General features: G+C 58.0%; 4 protein-coding genes across 4 annotated transcripts; 2 read left to right on the top strand and 2 right to left on the bottom strand.

The window, feature by feature from the left end:
* Positions 1-7,637: 7,637 nt before the first annotated feature.
* On the top strand, positions 7,638-9,077 carry J7T55_002742 (uncharacterized protein; the record flags this gene model as incomplete). The annotated part of the gene is made up of 1 exon (XM_053137846.1): positions 7,638-9,077. The coding sequence occupies one exon, from the start codon at positions 7,638-7,640 to the stop codon at positions 9,075-9,077; it is 1,440 nt and encodes a 479-aa protein (XP_052998611.1).
* Positions 9,078-10,918: 1,841 nt separating this feature from the next.
* Positions 10,919-12,994, top strand: J7T55_002741 (amidase; the record flags this gene model as incomplete). Its single annotated transcript, XM_053137845.1, has 3 exons — positions 10,919-11,043; positions 11,159-11,261; positions 11,378-12,994. 3 exons carry the CDS (start codon positions 10,919-10,921, stop codon positions 12,992-12,994), a joined length of 1,845 nt encoding a protein of 614 aa, XP_052998610.1.
* Positions 12,995-13,915: 921 nt separating this feature from the next.
* J7T55_002740 (uncharacterized protein) lies at positions 13,916-15,668 on the bottom strand (the record flags this gene model as incomplete). The annotated part of the gene is made up of 2 exons (XM_053137844.1): positions 13,916-15,349; positions 15,435-15,668. 2 exons carry the CDS (start codon positions 15,666-15,668, stop codon positions 13,916-13,918), a joined length of 1,668 nt encoding a protein of 555 aa, XP_052998609.1.
* A 2,827-nt stretch (positions 15,669-18,495) lies between these two features.
* J7T55_002739 (glycolate oxidase) lies at positions 18,496-20,628 on the bottom strand (the record flags this gene model as incomplete). Its single annotated transcript, XM_053137843.1, has 4 exons — positions 18,496-18,588; positions 18,669-18,749; positions 18,830-20,199; positions 20,337-20,628. The coding sequence occupies 4 exons, from the start codon at positions 20,626-20,628 to the stop codon at positions 18,496-18,498; spliced, it is 1,836 nt and encodes a 611-aa protein (XP_052998608.1).
* Positions 20,629-20,844: the final 216 nt, after the last annotated feature.

Here is a 20,844-nt window from a genome sequence, read left to right as displayed (position 1 = left end):
CACAGGAAATTTGTCCGGGGTGCGTAGCGGTTCAATCTATTCGACGGTCCTCTACAACCTTCCCAATCCTTCAACCCGCCGGGCGACAACTTACCTTCCAGCATCGGAAAGTTGTCCCAAGTATGTTGAAGCTCTGCCAGGACGTAGAATGACAAGTCGCGTCATCTGCGAGCACACGAGGCTCATTTCGCCAACGGTACAATGCTGAAATTGATCACCGATACTCCAGTCACACAAAGTTATGCCTCGGTTCCTGATCGGTGCCTTCAGAAGGATGTGTGGGTTCACACCATGACAGAGCCCATTTGCCGTCCATCTGAGGTCACTGATCCCCCGAGACGGAGAAATTTGGCCATCGAGCGGAGCGATATGGGATTCGAAGAGTTCGTCAACAGGCAGACTGTCCTGCTGTACAAGGCGTGTATCCCAAAGCGTCCAGACATATTGAAGGATCGCAATGCTAGAATTAGTCACTTACCACGTTCCACTCGCAGCAGGACTTGAATAGCCATCCGATCCTGGCCCTTGCACTTCGTTCAGATTCGGACGGAGCTTTCCCGCGAAGGCGTTGGTCATGACCCGCGCGGACATCTCACGTCACTCGCTTTCCTGTGCGACGAGAAACGTACCTGTTCTGCACGACATGCCCCTTCAAGGCTCCAGGTCGAAGCCCCTGTTTGGGAAGGCAGAGCTACCTGCACAACGAGCCCCGGACGCACCACGTCTTCAGGCATACATCAGAACTGCATTAGCCAGAAGACGCAACGAAGATCTATGCATGATCTACTGCACTTCAATTTTTCAGCCTGTCCTCAAAATGGGACAGCGCCATGACACGGGACCAGGCCCACCAGGTGAGACAGGAAGGGCGAGAGACCCAATTCACTCACCTGACGCGCTCGGTAGACAGAGCTCCGTTCTGTCATGGTTGCTCGTGCAGGTCATGACGATATTCACGTCGTTGTCAGGATCCTGGACCCCTGGCTGCCATTCAAATACGGCAATGTTTTCTGCAACTCTCCGAGCCCAGCATCCCGTTGCTTCCAAGTGATCTTCTTCCACCGCCGAAGCGCTTTTATTCCAACGGCTTCAGACGTCACGGCTCAAGAATGCCTGCTCGGTTGCGCGGATCGTCTCTTTGCAAGTATCGGTGACCTATGGTCGACAGGAATCGACATCTCCATGCTGCAGACTTGGCATGTGGCTTCCACGCGCTGCTGGCGTCGACTGGACCGCATGTCCCTCCCATATACAACAGGAAATTCGGAGGCTTGGGTGATGTCGTCACTGAATTGAGTAGCTGCTACTCGCTTTCAAATCTGACCTCCAAATTGGCTAATATTCCAAGAGTCGTCACAGACATAGTGGCTGCCCAGGCAGACAACATACAAAATGGCACTGGCAATGTCAGGTGTCTGAACCCTTGATCAATAAAGTTCAGCGACGACTGTGCAAGCGCCATCCTTGATCAGAGCGGCTCAATGCAGAAGGACATCTGCAATTTAGGACGCGGTTGCGGATCGTACGAGCACGGTAAACTGTTGTCGCCTCGCATGCCATACCTACCTGTACGTGACGATGGGGCCGTAGCATGGGCCGCACCAACTTTGGTGATGCCACGGCTAGACCTTGGAGCTACTCTCGGCGATTGTGATATCGTGGATTGAGCACATTCTAAGATATTGACTGATCGTGTTCTCTCGGTCAGCCCCTCCGGCCCTCCGGGCGCTTCGTTCGTTGATACCCGAACACGAACTAAGCCGTTGGCATCCCCAGGGCTCTGGAACGCATACGAAAACCGACTGGGCCGACTGATACACCGCTTGTATTGTCAGGCTTCTGACGATAAAGCTGTTGACACCGTGTCTCGTGATGGGAATAGGGAAGCCCCTGTCCCACCGTGTCGTGTGGGAGGCATTAGTAGCCCTGTCATAGGTTCCTGTCCCCGAGAGACATCGTCCCGGATTTCAGGGGGAGATGGGGAGGAAAGGGGGTTTGACGCTCTTCTGCTGGTGAGCAGCAAATGTGAGCTGTACTCCGCGGAGTCTTGACTTCTCATCAATGCTCCCACATTGCTGTGGGTGTCGCGGAACTTTCTCGCCCTATCGCGCTTGCCACCCATCGTCTTCGTCTTTGAAAGAAGCTCCAGAACAGGAAACATACGCGGGTCATGTTCGGAACATGCTATCGACTGAGTTGGTCCACGCACAAGGATGTCTTGTGTCGCCTCCTGAAGAGACAAGGAATGAGTTTACCAAGTCAAAGTATCTTGAAGTGCTCGTTCTGTCGAAATAGGAAAGAGGAAGAGGCAAATCCATGACACAACACACTGAGAATTACGATGGGTCTTGAGGCAGGAAGACAATCTTTCGAAAGTACCCAGTGATGTCTTCCAGGGGTTCGATTCTCCATTCTGTGTGGCTGGTCATCATGGCTGTACATGGGACACTGCTCCCTACTGAGCCATTCTGAGGCTTTCGACGATGATCATGGACACACGATGAAATTTTAATGCGTTTTTCTTAGCTGATAGGAGAATATCCTACCTGGAATCGACCCACTTACCGGTTGGCGCGAGATGAAGCCAGCCCTGTTGTGTCATTGAGGACATACTCAAATGAGGCTGTGTGGTTCGCAACGCATTTCACTGCTCGCAAACTTTTCAAGTGGAACTTCATTCATATCATTTTCTTCCAAGCCCCTGAGAGCTGTCGCCGGCATGAGTTCTACTGACAGAGTTCGGTCAGCCTGATCCTATGAAGTGATGGTTCATGCACCTTCCTCTGACCGAGGACGCAGACCGCTCTTCCAGCCACCTGGGGAAGCAAATTCAGACGCCCCTGCTCATCACACTCCTGTCGTATCACGGCGAGGGAAAATCAGGTTTGGACGTCTCCTTGTCCGACACTTGGAGGACATATCCGACGTTGCCCTCTCGTCGGTATACACTCCCTTCACGCATCACTCCAAGTTTTTGGCGACTTTCGCAGCTCCCGGGCTGGACCCTCGACACGGCGGCTGGATAACAATGCTCTCGAGCCCAGAGCTCCAGTCGACTGACTACCAACGAAGTCGTGGGTGAGGGGCAACCAGGATTGCCGGGCATGGATGAAACAGCACGAGGCTGACCTCACAGTGACAAATGCTGGCAAATTCTCATCCTATGAGGGGTTACAAGGATTGCTTCTACGTGCACAGCTGTCCGCCATAACGGCCAGGATATAGCTTCCAGCGGCGGGCAGCCATCGGGCTAGGTTTGCGGTTTGGTCTGGCATCACGTGCGGGCATAGGCATACTGGCAACCTTGGTCCGGCTCGAACTTCCCGGTTTGTGTTTTAGGTTGCGGCTCGACATGCGATGCTCTCGGGTATCTCTCACGCCATCACCCACCCCCGGTAACCCGTCAGGTGACTGTGTGTTTGAATAGACTTCGCGGGAACCGCTGGCCCAGAGAACCATATGCACCCAGGACACCCCCTCACTGACAAAGTTCAAACTATGATCTCCAAAGGACCCGACGGCAGAGTCGGGCAAAGCATATCTAGTGAAAAGAAGATCCGCCAGAGCCGCATGCGCGAAAATCCTCGGGATTCCCGCTTCCCGTCACTGCAACCAAGCAGCTGGGAGATAGTGGCCGGGAGACGTGGGCGTGTCGAAGTGGGTGGTGCATCCGGACTCGACGATCAAGCACATGCCGACGGCGTCTGCAGGGAACGTCCCAGCGCCAGCCGCCTTGGTGCCGCCTAGGTCCACGTCTTCCCGCCCGCTAACGCCCATGGTGCGCTTCGAACATCTGGTGATGGGTGTATGCTATTACGCGGACAGGTTGTGGCTTTGCGACCCGGCGATGTTGCAGGTTGAACGTGGTTCGCCGGGTCGACGGCACCGCACTCGGGACTTGTGCCAGCAGAGCCAGCTGGCTTGCGTAACGGGGGCAAGTTTGTTCACGGCCAAGCTACGTGCTACTGCAGACGATCTCTCGTGCTACCCTGTTTCCGTGATGCACTAGGCCGTCGTGCAGCAGATGAGGAGGAGGCACTCCAGGTTTTTTTTCTCTCTTTCGTTGGCCTCCCAGGGCCAGGAGGAGCCTACGAGGCTCGGGGCCATTGGTCGCGGGAACGCGGGGTACACAATGAGATTGTGATACGATGCCACCACAATTTGCCAAGCCCCTGTACTCTGGCAGCTCTGGTGCGCTGCCTCGCTGTTTTGCCGTGAACTTGTGCGTCCCCAGCCAGATAATGTAGACAGGCAGACGCACGAAGCTCGGTCTCGCTGGGGGGCGAACCAACAACGCGAGAAGGGAGCGCAAGCGAGAGCCGAGTCGTCCGTTTGGATTTGCAGCATGGGCAGGTGATCCCCCCAGTGATGGATACCGAGCCTCAGCGGCGGCCCCGGTAGACTTTTGACATGTCGGATAACGACAGCCGAGTAAACTACGTAGATTCTGTACAGTACTATCTTTGTGGCCCGTCAACTTTGTCACACAGAGATCCGGGCCGATTCAACCAAGTGCGAAAGCATAAACAATCCTGTGTGGTGGTTTGTTCTGGGGAAACCGGGGCGGCAAAAAATCACACCAGGTCGGACCCAGCTCGGCTCTCACCGGAGCACTGGGTGGCCGGCAACGTTACCGTGGCAGCTATCACAAGCCAAAGCGGTCGTGGCTGATTGATTGAGGGAGGGGCAGCAGTCCGTGACAAGAACACGCGGCCCAGCGCACGGCGTGCCTGCGTGCCCTGCCTCGACCCCTCTCCCTCCTCTCTCTCTCCCCGCCCGCCTGTTCTGTGTGCAGGCCAAGGCAAAAGCTCAGGCTTGCCTCGCATTGCAAGGCGGGAACGGGGTCTCGTCACACATGGGCTGTAAACAGGAAAACAAACAAACGAAACGAGGCAGGCAGGCCAGCCAGCCAGTGATTGAACGACTGTAACCAGGACAGGGCACGGCAACCGATCTGACGTGATGGCCCTGCGTGAGGGGAATTTGTCGCGAATACATTGGCACGATCCGTCCTGCCGGCAAGAGGGGCCGGGGGCACCGCCGAACCACTGCGCAGGTGTGGGACAAGGGCTGGAAAGGTTCCGAGCTCTCTCCTGCTCAGCATGTGCGGTGGGTGGCGGAAGAACGCTGGGTGGTGAGGTTTTTTCTTCAGCAGCTCACGCCGCACTTGACACCTGCGCTTGTACTTTGTCCCGTGATGCAGGATCTGGCGAGGCAGAGGCGACAAGGACCCGCGCCGAGGGGAAAGCCACCAGTGAGCAGAGCGCGAGCGGTCCGGGCCAAGGTAGGGCCGGGCAGGGCAAGGCGTGGCAGACATCATGATGGATGGCTGAGGCATGATAGCAGATCCTGGTGTGTGGCCCATCTAGATACCATATTCACTAGTCTACCAGGGCTATGCTCCCCTCCGTCCGGGTTTGAGGCCCAATGCAATCGGCCCCGAGGGCAGCGAGAGGGAGAAGGGAGGGAGGGTAGGAAGCTTCTTTCAGCTGGGTCGGTTGGTTCGCTCTGCAAGGCTGGGTCGATCCCGAGGTCTTGGTAGCGATTGTCAGCGAGGTTCCATCCCGCCGGGGGAATGACAAAGCCTCGGATTTCCGCGAGAGAGAGGGAGAGGCATTTTTTCCCCCTCTCCCTGTCTCTCAAGTCAGTTCACTAGACTAGTGCTTGGCTTCCCCAGAGTTGCTAGTCGCATGGACGGGATTGGGAATGGCGCCGGCCCACACGGGCCCCCGAGGCTCTGGGGCGCGGCGCGGCGCTGTCAGGCCTGCGACAGACACACAGACAGGCAGACTGATAGACTGACTAAGGAACCGACTTGAGGGCTTTTGCCCCAGAGCAGGCTAGCGCAGGTGAGACGAGACGAGCAGCGGCGACGACGGGGAGACGACGAGGACGAGGGATGATTGTTGCCCCTCCAATCAAGCCACTCTCCGTGCTCCTCCACGCCGGGCCTCTAATTCCCAACTATTCCCACCTCGCCAGGCGGTCAAGAGACCGCCTGCGGCCCTGCTGCTGTGGATGATGGAGGGGGGCTGTGGATTGGATGGGAGGGGAAGAAAGAAGTGGGCTTTCTGTCCCTTGTCGTGCTTCTTGTGCCCAGGTGCGGAATGAGGCTGATGGGGCTCGCCGCCGCCCCGGGAAGCTCCAGGGAAGCCGGAGCCAGATCATTGGACCGGGCAGGCCTGACAGAACCTTGACAGGCTCGATAGAGATTTGCGCAGCGAGGGGCAACACCGCCTTTCGAGAAGGGCTGGAGAAAGATTCTGTGATCTGCAAGCCTCAGGGGGAAAACACCCCAGGGCCCAGGGGAGAGGGAGAGAGAGACGCATGGAGACATGGAGACATGAAGCACATGGAGACGTGATCATGAGGAAGGGCGGTAGCGGAGAGAGAGAGGAGGAGTCTGGAGGAGCCTTCGTCTCGCTTGAGGGCTCGCCTACGGTTCCCCGCCCTTCTCTGGATGCTTCGAGACGTAGCGTGCATTGCCAAACATATGTGACAGCGTGTTGGTGATGGATGATGGATTATGGATTATGGGACCGCTCTCGTGCTGTAGGGTTGCTGCTAGTCGAGAGTCTGGGCCCTAAGCTCGTGTGGTGGTGCTGGTGGTGCTGTTGTTGCGGTACGGTGCAGTGCAGTGCAGTGCCGTGCAGTGCGAAGTGGTAGTGTTGGATCTGCTATGCGTCTGTTAATGCCTGTGTTTTGCTTTGCTTTGCTGTGCTGTGCCTCGCCTTGTGCTAGATCCTCCCACACACCGACTAAAGTCTAGCCGTCGACTCCGTGCGGGCAGCCCGTAAGCTTCCCACTACAGCCCATAGACAGACAGATAGACAAGCCAGAAGAGACACACTAGACCAGGGACAGCAGCATTTCCATTCTTGACATCAAGACTGACTACCCATATCCATACCCATACCCAACCCATGCAGCATCCTTATCCTTCTCCCCCCCCCCCTCCCCTCCCCACGTCCTATTCTTACACCTACCTTACCTACCTTGCCTTGCTCACATACTTACCTGCTTACTCTCCCGCCTGTTTACTCATTCCTACTTTACTTGCGTGCCCTGCTCGCTTGCTTACTCGCTTGCACAAATACCTGCTTTGCTTCACTTTCCACCTTGCACAACCACAGTGCTCCATTTGATTGCCTGGTTGCTTGGTTGACATTGATTGATTGACTGACTGGTTGATGCTTGCGACTGGTTGCGGGCTGGTTTGACCTGAGTAGGAGACACATGACGTGTAATTGCCGCTCATTTCACCTCCCATCTAATCAAATCATTACTGTGACGAGACAGCCCAGAGTCCTTCGATTTGCCGGCAATATCGCTCTCATTATGCCCCATTCCAGCATCGCCCTCCTCCTCCTCCTCTGACATACCTGCTGGCTGGCGGGTGCTACCGCCCTTACGAATCACGGCCCGCCCCCCTCTCCATCTGCATCCTCCTCCTCCTCCTCTTCCTCGTGGCCCTCGACTATCTGCCTCTCTCTGCCTGTGTCTGTCTGTCCGCCTATCTGTGTGACTGACCAGTCTGTCTGTCTTGTCCTGGCATCTCTTGGACCTGAGACTGGGATTGGGACTGGGACCAGGATCAGGACAGGGGGGGACTCATGGTGCAGACAATAACAGCCAACATGGCGCCTCTCGTCGGAGTGCCGGGCTATCACCACTCGTCCAACAAGATCACCAAACCACGATCCAAGATGGTCAAGCCCATACTGAAAAAGGTCATTGTGTCTTCGCCCAAGAACTCACTCGACCTGGACAGGGGCTGGGACGACCACATCAGCGTCTACGATCCGCCCCCGCGCACAAGCATGTCGCGGTCCGTCCGGGACGTCAACATACCCGGCTCGACATGGGAGCCCTCGACCTTTCCCAACCCGACAGGCCCGACCTCAGGCTCGGCCTCTGCCTCAGGAACAGCGACGCCTGTTGCTGGGCTCGAGTCTAGGAGAAAGCACACCCGCACAACCTCGGGCACCAGCTCCATAGCCACCAACGGAAGCGGCCATCGACCAGGCGGTGGCTTCGTTCACCCCTTCCAGCAGTACCAGACACCACGCACAAACACCCCGCCGCTGACCTACGCCAACTCCTTCACCTCGTTTGAGCGCGACAACACCCCCCGCGACTACTCGCCCACCATCATTACCGAGAACGACGACGACGAGCACGACTTCACCGGCTCCACCCCGCTGTCCACGTCGCTGTCGTCCCACCTCCATCGCCCCCAGCCCAGCAACAGCCACTCCACCACCAGCCTGAGGCGGCCTTCGCTCGCCAGTCAGCGCACGCCCTCTCTGACAGACTTCAACAGCAACGTCAACAACAACCCCCCGCTCCGCGTCAATACAACACCCTTCTCTCGCTCCCACCCTTCAGCACCGACCTCCAAGCTCGTCCATGGATCCCTCAACACCTCCTACTCGCACTCGGACCTGCAGATCAACGGCGCCAGCCCCACCGACTCGCCCCGGCCGTCCCTGACGCTGGGCAGCCCCAGCACGTCCAACGTGCCCATGTCGCCCCTGCGCACTAGCCTGGAGGGCGCCTTCCGCATCCGCTCTCGCAGCGAGGTCGACACCGGCGCGAGCCGCGAGGACATCCGGGAGGCGAGGCGCAAGTTCGAGGAGAACGAGAGGCTCAAGCAGGAGAAGTACGAGTCGGAGCAGCGCAAGAAGAGGGAGCGCAAGGACAGCAAGATGGAGAAGGCCGCCTCGCGCAGAGCTACGGGCATGAGCGAGATATCCAGCATCGGGAGGCCGTCCTTCTCGCGGAAGCGCACACCACCGCCTCTCAGCCCTACGGTCAGCAGCCGCCAAAACCGGCCCGTTGAGTCACCGAGGCAGGCGACCATGAACGAGAAGGTTCAGAGGCCGGGGTCCGCATTTATGAGCAATAACTATGAAGGCCACGCGGACGGGACGACACATAGCTCCGGACCGGACATCCACGACGTGCGGTTCGGGACGCCGAAGCGTGCCACGACGGCCAAGAGGAGGACGCAGAGCTACTGGACCTCGTTTATGCTATGGCTCCGGACCCGGCTGTTGAAGCTGGGGAGACGATAGCCATGCCTGGTATAACGAGCAGCTGCTGACTGCAGGCGTCGAAACACAAGCATCACAAGGGCACAGCACCATCTATCTCACCACACTGGCATCACATCACCCATTACCAATTTCCGCAAAAATGTATGCCCAAAAAACAACTACACCAATACGGTCACGGCACCGAGTCAATGCCTCACCACTCACAACAACACAACACACATGAAATTATCATACGTTATACGAAACCTAGCGTTCTTTGCATGGCGACCGTTTTGACAGCATACATCTCCCACTTGACCGCCCAAGTGGTTTCGAGCTCAGCTTACTCGCAAGGCGTTCGGCGACATACCCGGAGTTTTTATTTGAAGGGAGAGAAAAAGGAAAGAGAAAGGAAAGAAAATGCGCGACCTATCATTCTTACCCACACTTTCTTTTTGGCATGCATGCTTCTTGGAGCGGCGGGGAAAGCTGGAGAACAGACGGGGGGGGGGGTGATGGGGATGCGGGCGTGAAACGAACAATAGCCGGGGGCAACGCTACACAAACAATACAGCTCGCAGGGTTTGCACAGGCGGTGAGGGCATCATCGGGGAAATGGGGCATTTTGTGGCTTGGTGATTTCACCGTCACCGTCGTGAGTGTGAGAGGAGCCAGCTTCATTCTTTGTGTGTGTATGTGTATGCGCGTGCACGCGCGCTTGTAGCTCAGCTCCCTCCCACTGTCAGACAACGGTCGGGCCAGGAGTAGTCTTTGGATTTCTAGGGTTTATGGGCAATGGTTCTCGGTCTGTTTTTATCGGCTTGTTTTGTTTCTGTCTGCAAACAGGCAGTCATCATCATCCGTGGGATGTCTGGGTTATAGATAAGAGAGAGGGCCTTCGCTTGAGTGATGGGCCGGCGAGGCAAAATCGATTCTTTACCCCCAAGATATATTCGCTGGCTCTCTGTGATGGCGATGCTCGTAGAGCGTTCGGCGTAAATCATGGATTGCCACTGTGTCTTGGTGTACTCATGGGCGCTGAGCGGGATGAGATATCCAATGGTAGAATGGAAGGGCGGTGCAATGTGAGTAAACACATGAAGTCATGAAGGAACTGATACCCAATCCGAGCTGGATTGTTTGTAGTGGAATGGGATTGGAGCTTGCATGTGAGATCGTCTCATGATATCTTCAAGGATAACAAACAAAGCCCCATCGCCCAATGCACCTTGTTCTGCAGGGTCGATCATCCAATGCGTCCGAGCCGAGGCAATGCTCAATGCGCGGGAGCGGAGGGTTCGTGCAGGCAGATAGGTAGCTGAAACCGCGGGGAAAACTACCTTACGTGCGGGAATGCTACTGTGCACGAAAAGAAGAGCCCCAGTCTACTCAAGACTACGTATTATACAGGACTACATTGAGTATACCGCAAACAAATACACCCGCTCAAGCTTCCGGCCTAGCTGGATGAGCTCGTGGCCCGTCTACGGTAGCTTCGCCCGGCGACCCGAAACCAAATAGAGTGCGAGTTGAGACCGTCCTGGCGTCCGCCCGCGACTGAATGGTCTGGCTGAACAATTCCCCTTTCTCCCTGGGGCACCAACTGATTCGGCTGAAGTCGTGCTATGAGGGGCGTGAAACTTATAACATTAACAACGTGTTCACCGGACGACCAGAAGAATAAGAACAGGACGCCCCACGGGCCCAGAATTGCTGCTAAGTGAGCCAGCTGGCGGAGACCTTTGACATCAGATGGTTCACCGTGCAGTTTCTTTGCTTCTTCTCTTGACATCTTGAGCCCAATTGATCGCGTGTCTTGCCTTTCCTTTTGATCTTGGGAAAACTTGCTTCTTATTCATATATATACACAACCGCCCAGCATGACGCCCTCCCGACGTTACGCCGACTACCCACGGGCGCAGGAGGCGTCCTACATCAGCTACAAGGTCGAGGAGGACAAGAACCCTGCCATGCGCGGCTTGCCCCTGGCCATTGGGGCTGCCATGTGAGTGATACCTGTCGACTGCCCTGCCTGGCTGTTGGTCGCGCAGGTGTTCAGCCGAGCTGCAGCAAATTAAACAGTTGTGAATGATCACTGACACTCATGTGTGCCCGGAAAGTGTCACGAGGAGCACCGCCATCCAGCGGTTCCTGTACGGCAATGCCGGCTTCAGCAAGCTGACCAGCGTCGAGGGGCTGAACACGCACAGGTGGAGGTTTGACGTATGATTGCCCGGCCGCCCACCCTGTCTTGCCCTTCCCTTGAGCCATGTCTTTGGGATGATGGCACGGAATATGGCGAGTCCAGCCCGACCAGACGTGCTAACGGAACTGTTCAGCCAACCGTCATACCGCTGGCTGATGACCCCAGCAAACCAGCCCCGGCGCCGACCTTCGAGGAGGAGCTGCTCCGGCCGCAGCCGGCCGGGAGCCCGGGCCAGTGGGCGTCGTTCGCAGACTACCACGCGCTGTACAAGACGGGCAAGGTGACGCCGCTGCAGGTGGTGGAGGCGCTGCTGCCCGTCATCAACCGGGCGGCGGCCAGCCCGACCGAGTACTCCAAGGCGTGGCTGGACATCCACGAGGACGAGGTGCTGGCGGCGGCGCGGGCGTCGACGGAGCGGTGGGCGCGCGGGCAGCCGCTGGGCGTGCTGGACGGCGTGCCGTTCGGCGTCAAGGCCGACTGCGAGGTCAAGGGCTACGTCAACACGATGGGCATGGCGGTGCGCAAGGAATACGACTACTTCAACCGCCCGGCCGACAAGTCCCTCTGGCCCGTGCTGAAGCTCGAGGAGGCCGGCGCCATCATGGTCGGCAAGATGAACCAGCACGAGATCGGCATGGACACCACCGGCTGCAACCCCAACACCGGCACCCCGACCAACTGGTACAACAAGGCCTACTACCCGGGCGGGTCCTCGTCGGGCGCCGGGTCCTCGCTGGGCGCCGGCCTGGTGCCGCTGTGCATCGGCACCGACGCGGGCGGCTCCATCCGCATCCCGCCCGCCATCGCCGGCCAGTACTCGCTCAAGACGTCCCACAGCCGCACCACCGTCATGAACAGCAGCATGTGCATCGTCGGGCCCATGGCCTCCAACGTCGCCGACCTGACCATCGCCTACCGCCTCGTCGCCCAGCCCGACCCCTCCGACCCCGTCGCGGGCCTCTTCGCCCCCTCCGCCCGGCCCCCCTCCCAGGGCGACAGGAAGCTCCTCGGCCTCTGCCACCCGTGGATCGCGCGCGCCACCCCGGCCGTGCGCGAGCACTTCGACCGCGCCCTCGAGTACTACACCAAGACCCTCGGCTACGAGACGGTCGACATCGACCTGCCGCTCCTGCGCGAGGGCCAGGTGGCGCACGGCGCGACGTGCCTAGCCGAAGCAGCCGACCACGCGCGCGACCGCGTGAACCCCGGCAACGCCAAGGCCGGCCAGCACTGGAGCGACCTGATGAGCGCGGCGAACCAGGTCATGACGGCGGTGGGGTCGCAGACGACGGCCAACGACTACATGAAGTTCGCGCAGGTGCGCGCCACCATCATGTCGCACCTGGCGTTCCTGTTCGAGCGGCACGGCGCCGGCCTGCTCATCGCCAGCCCCATGATGCCCGACGTCGGGTACGCCGTCACCCCGGGCGACGAGCGCTACGGCTTCACCGACGGGAACCGCGCGCTCCGGAGCATGACGTACGCGTGGCTCGCCAACACGAGCGGGTGCCCTGCCGCCACCGTCCCCGTGGGCTACGCCGAGGTCGACAAGGGCGAGGGCAGGCTGCCTGTCGGCATGCTCGCGATGGGCATGTGGGGCGAGGAGGAGAGGCTGCTTGCTTGGGCCGCCGAGGGCGAGAAGTATATCCGTGAGGTGTACCCCGGCGGCCGGCTCAGGCCCGAGGGGTGGGTCGATGTCATCGGGCTGGCGCGGGATGGCAAGACGGAGGGGCCTACGATCCCGAGCTAAGCGGGAGGGGTGGAGTGCCTTCTATGGAGTGCCTTCTATGGGGTGGCGCGAGCTTTGTTTGATGTTGCTCTTTGCTGGGGGTCTTCTTTTGGTCTATATATTTGTTTTGGATTTGAGTCTTGGAGTACGAGTGGTTTCTATGATCTTAAAGTAAAGTACACGGAGTTGGCAATGTCGAATCGATTGGTATCCTGTTTGCCATGTATTATCCTTGGTGCCAAAAATCTTCATTCAATTTGTCCGCTGATACATCATATGTTCAAATCGTATGCCATCCGCGTTCAACTAAATTTGCCCAATATCACCTATATCAGCTTTCCAAGGAAAGGCATAAGACATGAGAAACATCTCGATGACAGACTATGCATGACGTCTGATCGACGCAAACAAGGGTAGCTGTCGATTCCAACTGAGCCCAGGATCCCCTGGCGATAATTTGATAACTGCCAGTAGAGCAAGGAAACGACGACAGGAAACACAGTGTATCCACATTATTTTCTTATCTCGATTGTCCTTAAATATATTTTGGACGGAGAAGTGATGGAGACAAGATGTGAAAAAATCCATTGATCCCATCCAGATAAAAGTACTCCAGTATGCTCCTGATGATGTGCCCCGATTATATACAACAGACTCCAAGAGCCGTGATGGTGGTATCTGTTCAAAAACAAGTAAAGGAAGGAGACGCATGCTGCTAATGATAGGTGGCTGATAAATGCCATCATAAATGACAAATTATCCTGAAAACGCAAAAAGAAGATCCCCGCTTCCGCTCGTCTCTGTTGTTTTGTGTGATCTCGGGAGTCATCCGTCATTATCGTGCCGCAAGTGATGGCGTTTTCTTCGCACCCTGTCGGTCTCCTTTATGCTCAAAAGTTGTCCCCCCCCCCCCGACTCGTGCTCCTTCGTCTGCCCGGAAATTCAAGACCACTGCGTCCGCTCCTGGTCGTGGTCATCCCTGGGCACCGCGCTCGATGGCTCGACCACGATCTGGGGCAGCCTATTAAGCCTCAGGCTCGGCAGCTGTGGCACACCACCAACGCCTCTCGAGGGTGTCCTCGAGTGCCCTTGGCCTTCTGCCCGCTGCTGCTCTGCCAGCTCGGCCATGTGTGCGCTCAGCCTGTTCTGCCTGGCTTGCGTCGGTCCTTCGCCCTCATGCTCCTGGCCAGGATAGTCGGGTGGCGGTTCGTTGTAGGGACTGTTCCTCCCAGATGGGTTGGCCGATGGACCGGACTGGTGCGAGTGAGCTGGTGTGAGTTCGTCTAGAGAGACATCGTCGTACCCGGGAGGCGAGTGAGGCGGCATCTCGCTGTCGCCCAGGTCCGCCTCTGCTGCATCGATCAGCTCAGGGCTCGATCCTGCCCGCCCTGAGAATGCGGATCCGGCACGGGGTAGCTCCTCGCCTAGCTGACTCCTTGAACCCGTCCTGCTGCGCCCGCCACCAAGACCAGGCGAGCCGGAGCGCGACGCGGAACTACCTGGGGTACTACGGAAAGTAGAGATGCTGAGCACACTTTGTGAGCTCGGCTGCCTTCTGTGTTGTAGTGTATGGCTGTCGTGTGTGCTGAGCGCAATGCTCCCGGCGTCACTTAATAAACCAACACGCTCACTCTCGGTGCTGTTGGCCCGCAGCCTCGTTCCGTCCGCGCGTACCAAGCCCACATCCGCGTAGCTTACGCTGCTGACTGCGCGTTGCCGTGATTGCTTGATCTGCTCGTGGGCATCACGGAGTTCCTCGACCTGGGTAGTGGCCTGCTGAGACGCCACGCGAGCTCGGTCCCGAATTTCCGTGAGGGCATGGTGATCATGTCGTTCCCTGGCCGCCCTTCGCTCCTCTCTGCGCTGTTCCCGCTCGGCGATCTGCTGCCGCCGGGCGAGCCGGATCTGGTACAAGGCATTCATCTCGTCCTCACGCATGTTTTCCTCTTCTTCGGCGGTGGGCAGCTCGACAACGGTATCGATGCCGTCGCGTTCGCCCTCTCGACCCAGTACCTGTTCCGTCTCTATTGCCTTCGGCCGGTACGCAGGCAGAGTCATGACTGAGCGGACTGAAGTATTTCGATTCACTTGGCCGTTGTTTTGGCCATTCGCGACTGTCCTTTGCACATTGACGTCTTGCAGTGCGTCCTCGAGATTGTCCTGGGCTTCGCGCATGCGGACTTCTCGGTTGAAGCGGTCATCGTTGCCATCGCCAGTCCGTTTGTATTTGGTTTTTGAGCCGCTCAGCCTGTTCCATACTTTCTTAAAAGGCCCGGGTTGGTGTTTCAGGCTGGGATTTAAGCGCTTGCGTAGCGATCGGATCAGGAGGAAGAGGCAGACGAGGAGGATGACACCGACTATCACTCCTGTGACAATCTGTAGCTTGTGTGAGCAAAAGAACCCGAATATTCGGCGCCATCATTGAAATTAGAAGCATTGAGCAGGCTAGGGTCAGACGCACCATTGCCGTGGCGCTTGTGCTCCCACCACCACCACCACCACTACTACTATCAGAGTTGGTGCCACTGATTGAGTTGCTCTCAAGATCTGGACCATTCTGGCTGTTCTGGTTGTCCTGGCCGTTGGCTCCTTGTTGGTCGGGACTTTGCCGGCGTCCTAAGCTGGACGATGCGTGCAGGACGGCAGACCCGGTCGAGGGGTCGACCGGTATGCCGATCCGAAATGGGCGAGGCATGTTAGATTTGTGATTTGAGCCAGCACCTTGTGGTCAGGAACTCCTTGTGCGCGCAGACGTCGTGGTAGCTATGGCGATGTATCAATTGACGGCATGTTAACAAGAAGCGGAGTGTCGGAAGGTGAGGTCGGGCAAAGCAAGGCGACGAAGGGCGAGGCGATGTTCAGCTGAGATAGGAAGCACGAGGCAGAGGCGAAGCGATAGAATAGCAATAGGCGCGGGCTTCGTCAGACTGATAATCCTTGGCAACCAACAGCAGCGTTTCGTAAGCCAGGCTGTACGGAGTGTGTGTGCCGGGCTCTGCCACTGTAGATCCTGGGGGTCCAGTGTGGATGTCGTCAACAAGATGGGCAGACGCGATGTGGGATCAGGGATTCCCAAGAGGAGAGTTCGTGGGTTGCGTACGTAGGCGATCGGCCTTGGCGCCAACACTGCGAACAGGAGGAAACAGCAAAGCAGGCAGGAAGACCAGGAGAAACGAGTGTAAAGCGCTGTCGAGAGTCAAAGTCGTGGTACAAGTAGGTTCAACTCAGATTACGAGACGAGCACACAAAGTAAGAGGGAGGGCGGGACGGGAATAGTAGCGACTGGAAAATAGAGGCTAGGGAATAGAGGGTGGTGGGGAGCAGGCACTCGGGATGGCGGGTTCAGGCGTGCTCAGTGGCCCCGTCCGTCCAGAATTCTAGACCTGGTGCAGGGTCATCCCCAAGTAGGGAGGTGCTGTCGTGCATCCAGAACATCAAGGTTTGGGCAATTGTTCGCCCCTCGATCCCGGTGTCGATGTGCTGCTTGCTGCTTGCTGCTGGCTTGCTTGCTGCTCGCTTCTCTACTCCAATGTGCCCGCCCTTCTGACGTCGAGGCCCCCAAGAGATTCCAAGGTTGGAAGGGCTACCTGCCGCACAGCGACAGCGAATACAGCGACAGCACACAAGTGGTCGCCCATGATGTGGGCCGATTTGCTTGGACCTTGGTACGCGACCTCCACTACAACCTGCTAGACAACCACGCAACCTGACGATCTGAAACCGAGTGGCCGACCGCCGACCCAACCGACCGATTCTCTAGAGACAGAAATACAGACCATACACAAACCAGTTCAGACGGACCCTTCTTCTTCTCTCTGCGCCCCTCGACCCGATCCGGCCGTCACATCAGTCACATCACATATTATCATATCACACACGTTTGCCACCTGGCCGTGACTGACTAGCGACCAGTTCGACCCAGCAGCAACGAGATCGACCTCGTATCATTATGTGCTATCGCGAATAAGCGCAATGCACCTCGTCTTCTGGGGAGCTGCAGGGCCCATGAGACACCACCGCTTCAACTCGAACATGACCAATGAATACGACTGGGCCCAAGACACCGCCCCGAGCCGCCAATCCGACCTCACAGCCTTACGCATTATTGCCGTACCAGCGTACCAGCGTACCGTACCGCCCATTCCAAGTGCAGGTCCTGGTCTCGGGTCTCGGGTCCCTGGTCCTGGTCCCCTGGCCCCTGTACCTGTGGCTGGGGCCTGGGCAGCCATCAGTCGGCGGCTGTGCCTTTTCCCATCAACTGTGTGCCTTTTCCTTGCGGACTGATACCTGCACCAAGTCGATGGTGAGGCGTAGCCAAATGCGTCTGTCTTGTAATGTTCATCATCATCAACGCCCAGAGATTGTCCACAACCGAGCTATGGGATCAATATCCACATGTCAAGCGAATCCTACGGCGTCTTCCCCCACTCAGTCCAAACACTTCCAGGCCCGCATGTGAAGAACACGGACACGGACCAGTTATGCAATGATGCATGCATGCAGACAATGAATGCACCGATTTCTGCAAGCAAATGCCGCCAAGGGGAGGATTTCCCCGCTGCTAATCAGTGTCAAGGCCCACGTCCAAGATGGGAATGGGGAGGGTAAGCACTCAGATGGGCTTGTTCGATCCTCCCAGGCCAGCAACTATTTTCAAAAGCAGACGATCCAGTAGCAGAAGTGCCTTGAGCGTGAGCTGAGACTCCATCATGCCTATTGTGAGCATTTAGCGCTGACGCGCCCTTCTTCTTCCCCAAAATGTCCGCTCTCTCACCCCCGGGCCCCACGTGAGGTGATCCTCGGTGGATCAGTTTCGCCCTTTGGGGCCCTTTGGGGACATGGCGGGTCTTGGGAATGCCGGCAACCGCTCGCATCAAAGTTTTGCTGTGCTCGCCGTCGGCGGCCGATCATGGCTGACGGAAATCATTGTTGTTGTACTGTCAGCCTGACCCAGTTGTGTCTATATACCACCATGGCATAGCACAGCCGGCCAGCTTACGGCCGCCGTCTCAGACAGCTGCAACAACGACATGCAATGGCACGTAGAGAGCGTTGCATTTCGTCGGCTGCTCTTATACGCCGCCGCAGACCTTTGTTAATGTCGAGGTCCATGCGATGCAGGAAATGGCGTAAGCTAGTGAAAGGGCAATGTTCCCATTGGAGGGCTTGAGGTTGTCATTTGGAAACAAACTCTGTCACTATGCGCTGGCAGACGTTGATAATGATTCCAGCATGTGAGGCGAGGGGAGAAGAAGTCATTCATTTCCCTCGTCAGCTAGCCATCCATGGCCAGCTCACGGAGCCACTGGTTGCTCAGAACTCGGCCAAAATGATCAACTTGGCTGTGAGCCTATAATCGTTGTCCCACTCATCGGTTCCCCTAGTCCAACTACACGAGTCCAAACACTTCAAAGCCGTTACACTATGTCATTGGATGATCTCCTTGACATATTCACTGTGACAGCTTCTCTCATAAAAGGAGTTGGGGACTATGCTATCACCTGCTAATGTATACGCTTGTCTCACCACTCGGCCACCTCACCCGGCTTTGGTTTCTGCATCCGTACAACCTTGTCGCAGTTCAGTAAGCACAGAGGGTCGAATGCCTGCTTCATCTATCCATTCGATAGTGTCAGCATGGTGGGAACGGGGGAGGATGCGTATCATGAGCGGGGCTATTAGGATCATCTCGTACCTTTCGCATGGCGTCCACCGTGGTCACACCCAGCTCGTGAGGGAGGTAATCGCGCTTCCCAAGACCAACGCCGTGCTCGCCCTGTGATCATCCATTGTCGTTAGCGAATGTTCAAGAAAGGGGGCGCTTTGTCACGCCAGGTTTTAGTAGTAATATCTCACCGTCACGGTGCCCTCCATCTCCACCGCCCTCTTGACCATGCGGTGAACGACCTCCTCGGCGATCTGCCTCTCGGAGTCATTGTAAAGCAAGATAGTGTGGAAATTGCCGTCGCCGACGTGCCCGACGATGGTCCCGTACAGGCCACTGCCCTTGATGTCCTTCTTGGTCTGCTCGATGATGTCGGGCAGGCGCGAGATGGGCACGGCGACGTCGCCGGTCCACACGCTGTCGCCATCCCGCTTGACGGCCAGCGTGCTCCACAGGGCCTCCTTGCGCGCCGACCACAGGTCGTGCTGCTCGTCGAGGCTCCGGGCAAAGTCGAAGCCGGTGCTGCCGGTCCGCTTGGCCATCTGCCGCACCAGGTCGACCTGCTCCTTGACGCCCTTGTCGGTGCCCGCGAACTTAAAGAAGAGCGTCGGCGTCTCCTTCCACGTGCGCGCCGTCGACCCGGCCTTGTTGATGCAGCTCATCATCTCGTCGTCCAGGATCTCCACCGCCGCCACGGGCACGCCCGACCCCACCACCTCGGCGACGCAGTCGGCCGCCTGCCGCACCGTGCCGAAGCTGCACACCGCCACGCTGGTGGTCGCCGGCTTGACCGTCACCTTGAGCGTCGCCTCGGTGACGAGGCCCAGCGTGCCCTCGCTGCCGATGAACAGCTTGGTCAGGTCGTAGCCGGCGGAGCTCTTGCGCGGGCGCTGCCGCGTCCGGACGACGGTGCCGTCGGCCAGCACCACCGTCAGGCTGAGCACCCACTCGCGCATGGTGCCGTAGCGGTACGCGTTGGTGCCGCTGCAGCCCGTGCCGATCATGCCGCCGATCATGGCGCCCGGGCCCGGGTCGGGCGGGAAGAAGAGCCCGTCCTCGGCGAGCTGCTCGTTGAGCCGCTCCCAGCCCACCGCCGGCTGCACCACCACGTCGAGGTCCTCCTTGTGCAGCGCGACGACGCGGTCCATGCGCCCGAAGTCGACGCAGATCCCGCCCCGCGTCGCCGCGAAGTGGCCCTCCAGGCTCGTCCCGCCCGAGAACCCCGTCACGGGGATGCGGCGCGCGTGGCACACCTTCATGATGCGAGATACCTCGTCCGTCGACGCCGGGAACACGACGCAGAACGGCCGCTCCGTAGGCAGGTGCTTGTGCGTTGACCAGTCTGATGTCGCGTGCGAAGTGATGACATCGTCTAGCGTTGATACATTCTCACTGCCCACGATGGCCACGAAGTCGGCCCACGCCGCCTCGAGCTCCTTGGGCGACACGTTGTGTTTGGGCGGCTTCGAGATCGCGCCGAGGGGCAGTGTCGAAGACGGGTCGATGTCGCGTGGGTAGTTGAGGCCGCAGTAGAAGGCAATTAAGCTTGCGCCGAGGACGACTGTTTTGGTAGCAGGATGTTAGTGATATGCGTTCATCTTGCGACCGAGGATGGGCCAGGCCCAGCTGCGCGACACGGCCACGGCCAAGTGGTGACGAGGGCCGGGAGAAGGTGGAAAGCCAAAATGTAAAACTCACAGATTGTCATGGGGAGAGCACCACCCCTATTACGAGCCTCTCTCTCCAGCGCCGCCCTCCTCAAGTCCTCCTTCTCCCTGGCTATCCGCGCCGTGATGCTCTCGAGCATCTGGCCCTTGAACGTGGGCTCGTTGCCCCGCGGGCCCTTGTCTGAGGCCATCCATCTCGCCTGGGAGGCAGCGCAAGGCACGCGCCGCGCAGCCCTGGCCGTCGCTGCCGTGGCCGTGGCCGAGGGTGTCGCCGGAGCCCCCAGGCTCCTTTGCAGAGCTCTCCGGCCGAGCTGGGACGACATTGCTTAGTTGTGTCGGTGTCGTGCAGGACGGATGTGATCTTCCTTGTCTAAGCTGCAGTGGGAGATATGCGATGCGATGCGGCTTGGCGCGCCACCTAGGCCGTCATTCGGCGGCTGGCGAGGTAAATATATCAGGCTGTCACGGGCAGGATAATGTGCATCCGTCTCGGTTCATAGTAATTGTCTGCCCTGCACCGAAGGCGCGAATTGCTGCTG

Source organism: Diaporthe amygdali (genome assembly GCF_026229845.1).
Source record: "Diaporthe amygdali strain CAA958 chromosome Unknown NODE_3_length_2959817_cov_65_330692, whole genome shotgun sequence".
NCBI lineage: Eukaryota > Fungi > Ascomycota > Sordariomycetes > Diaporthales > Diaporthaceae > Diaporthe > Diaporthe amygdali.
Note: the sequence above shows the minus strand (reverse complement) of the source record. Positions and strands in the feature narration are given on the sequence as shown.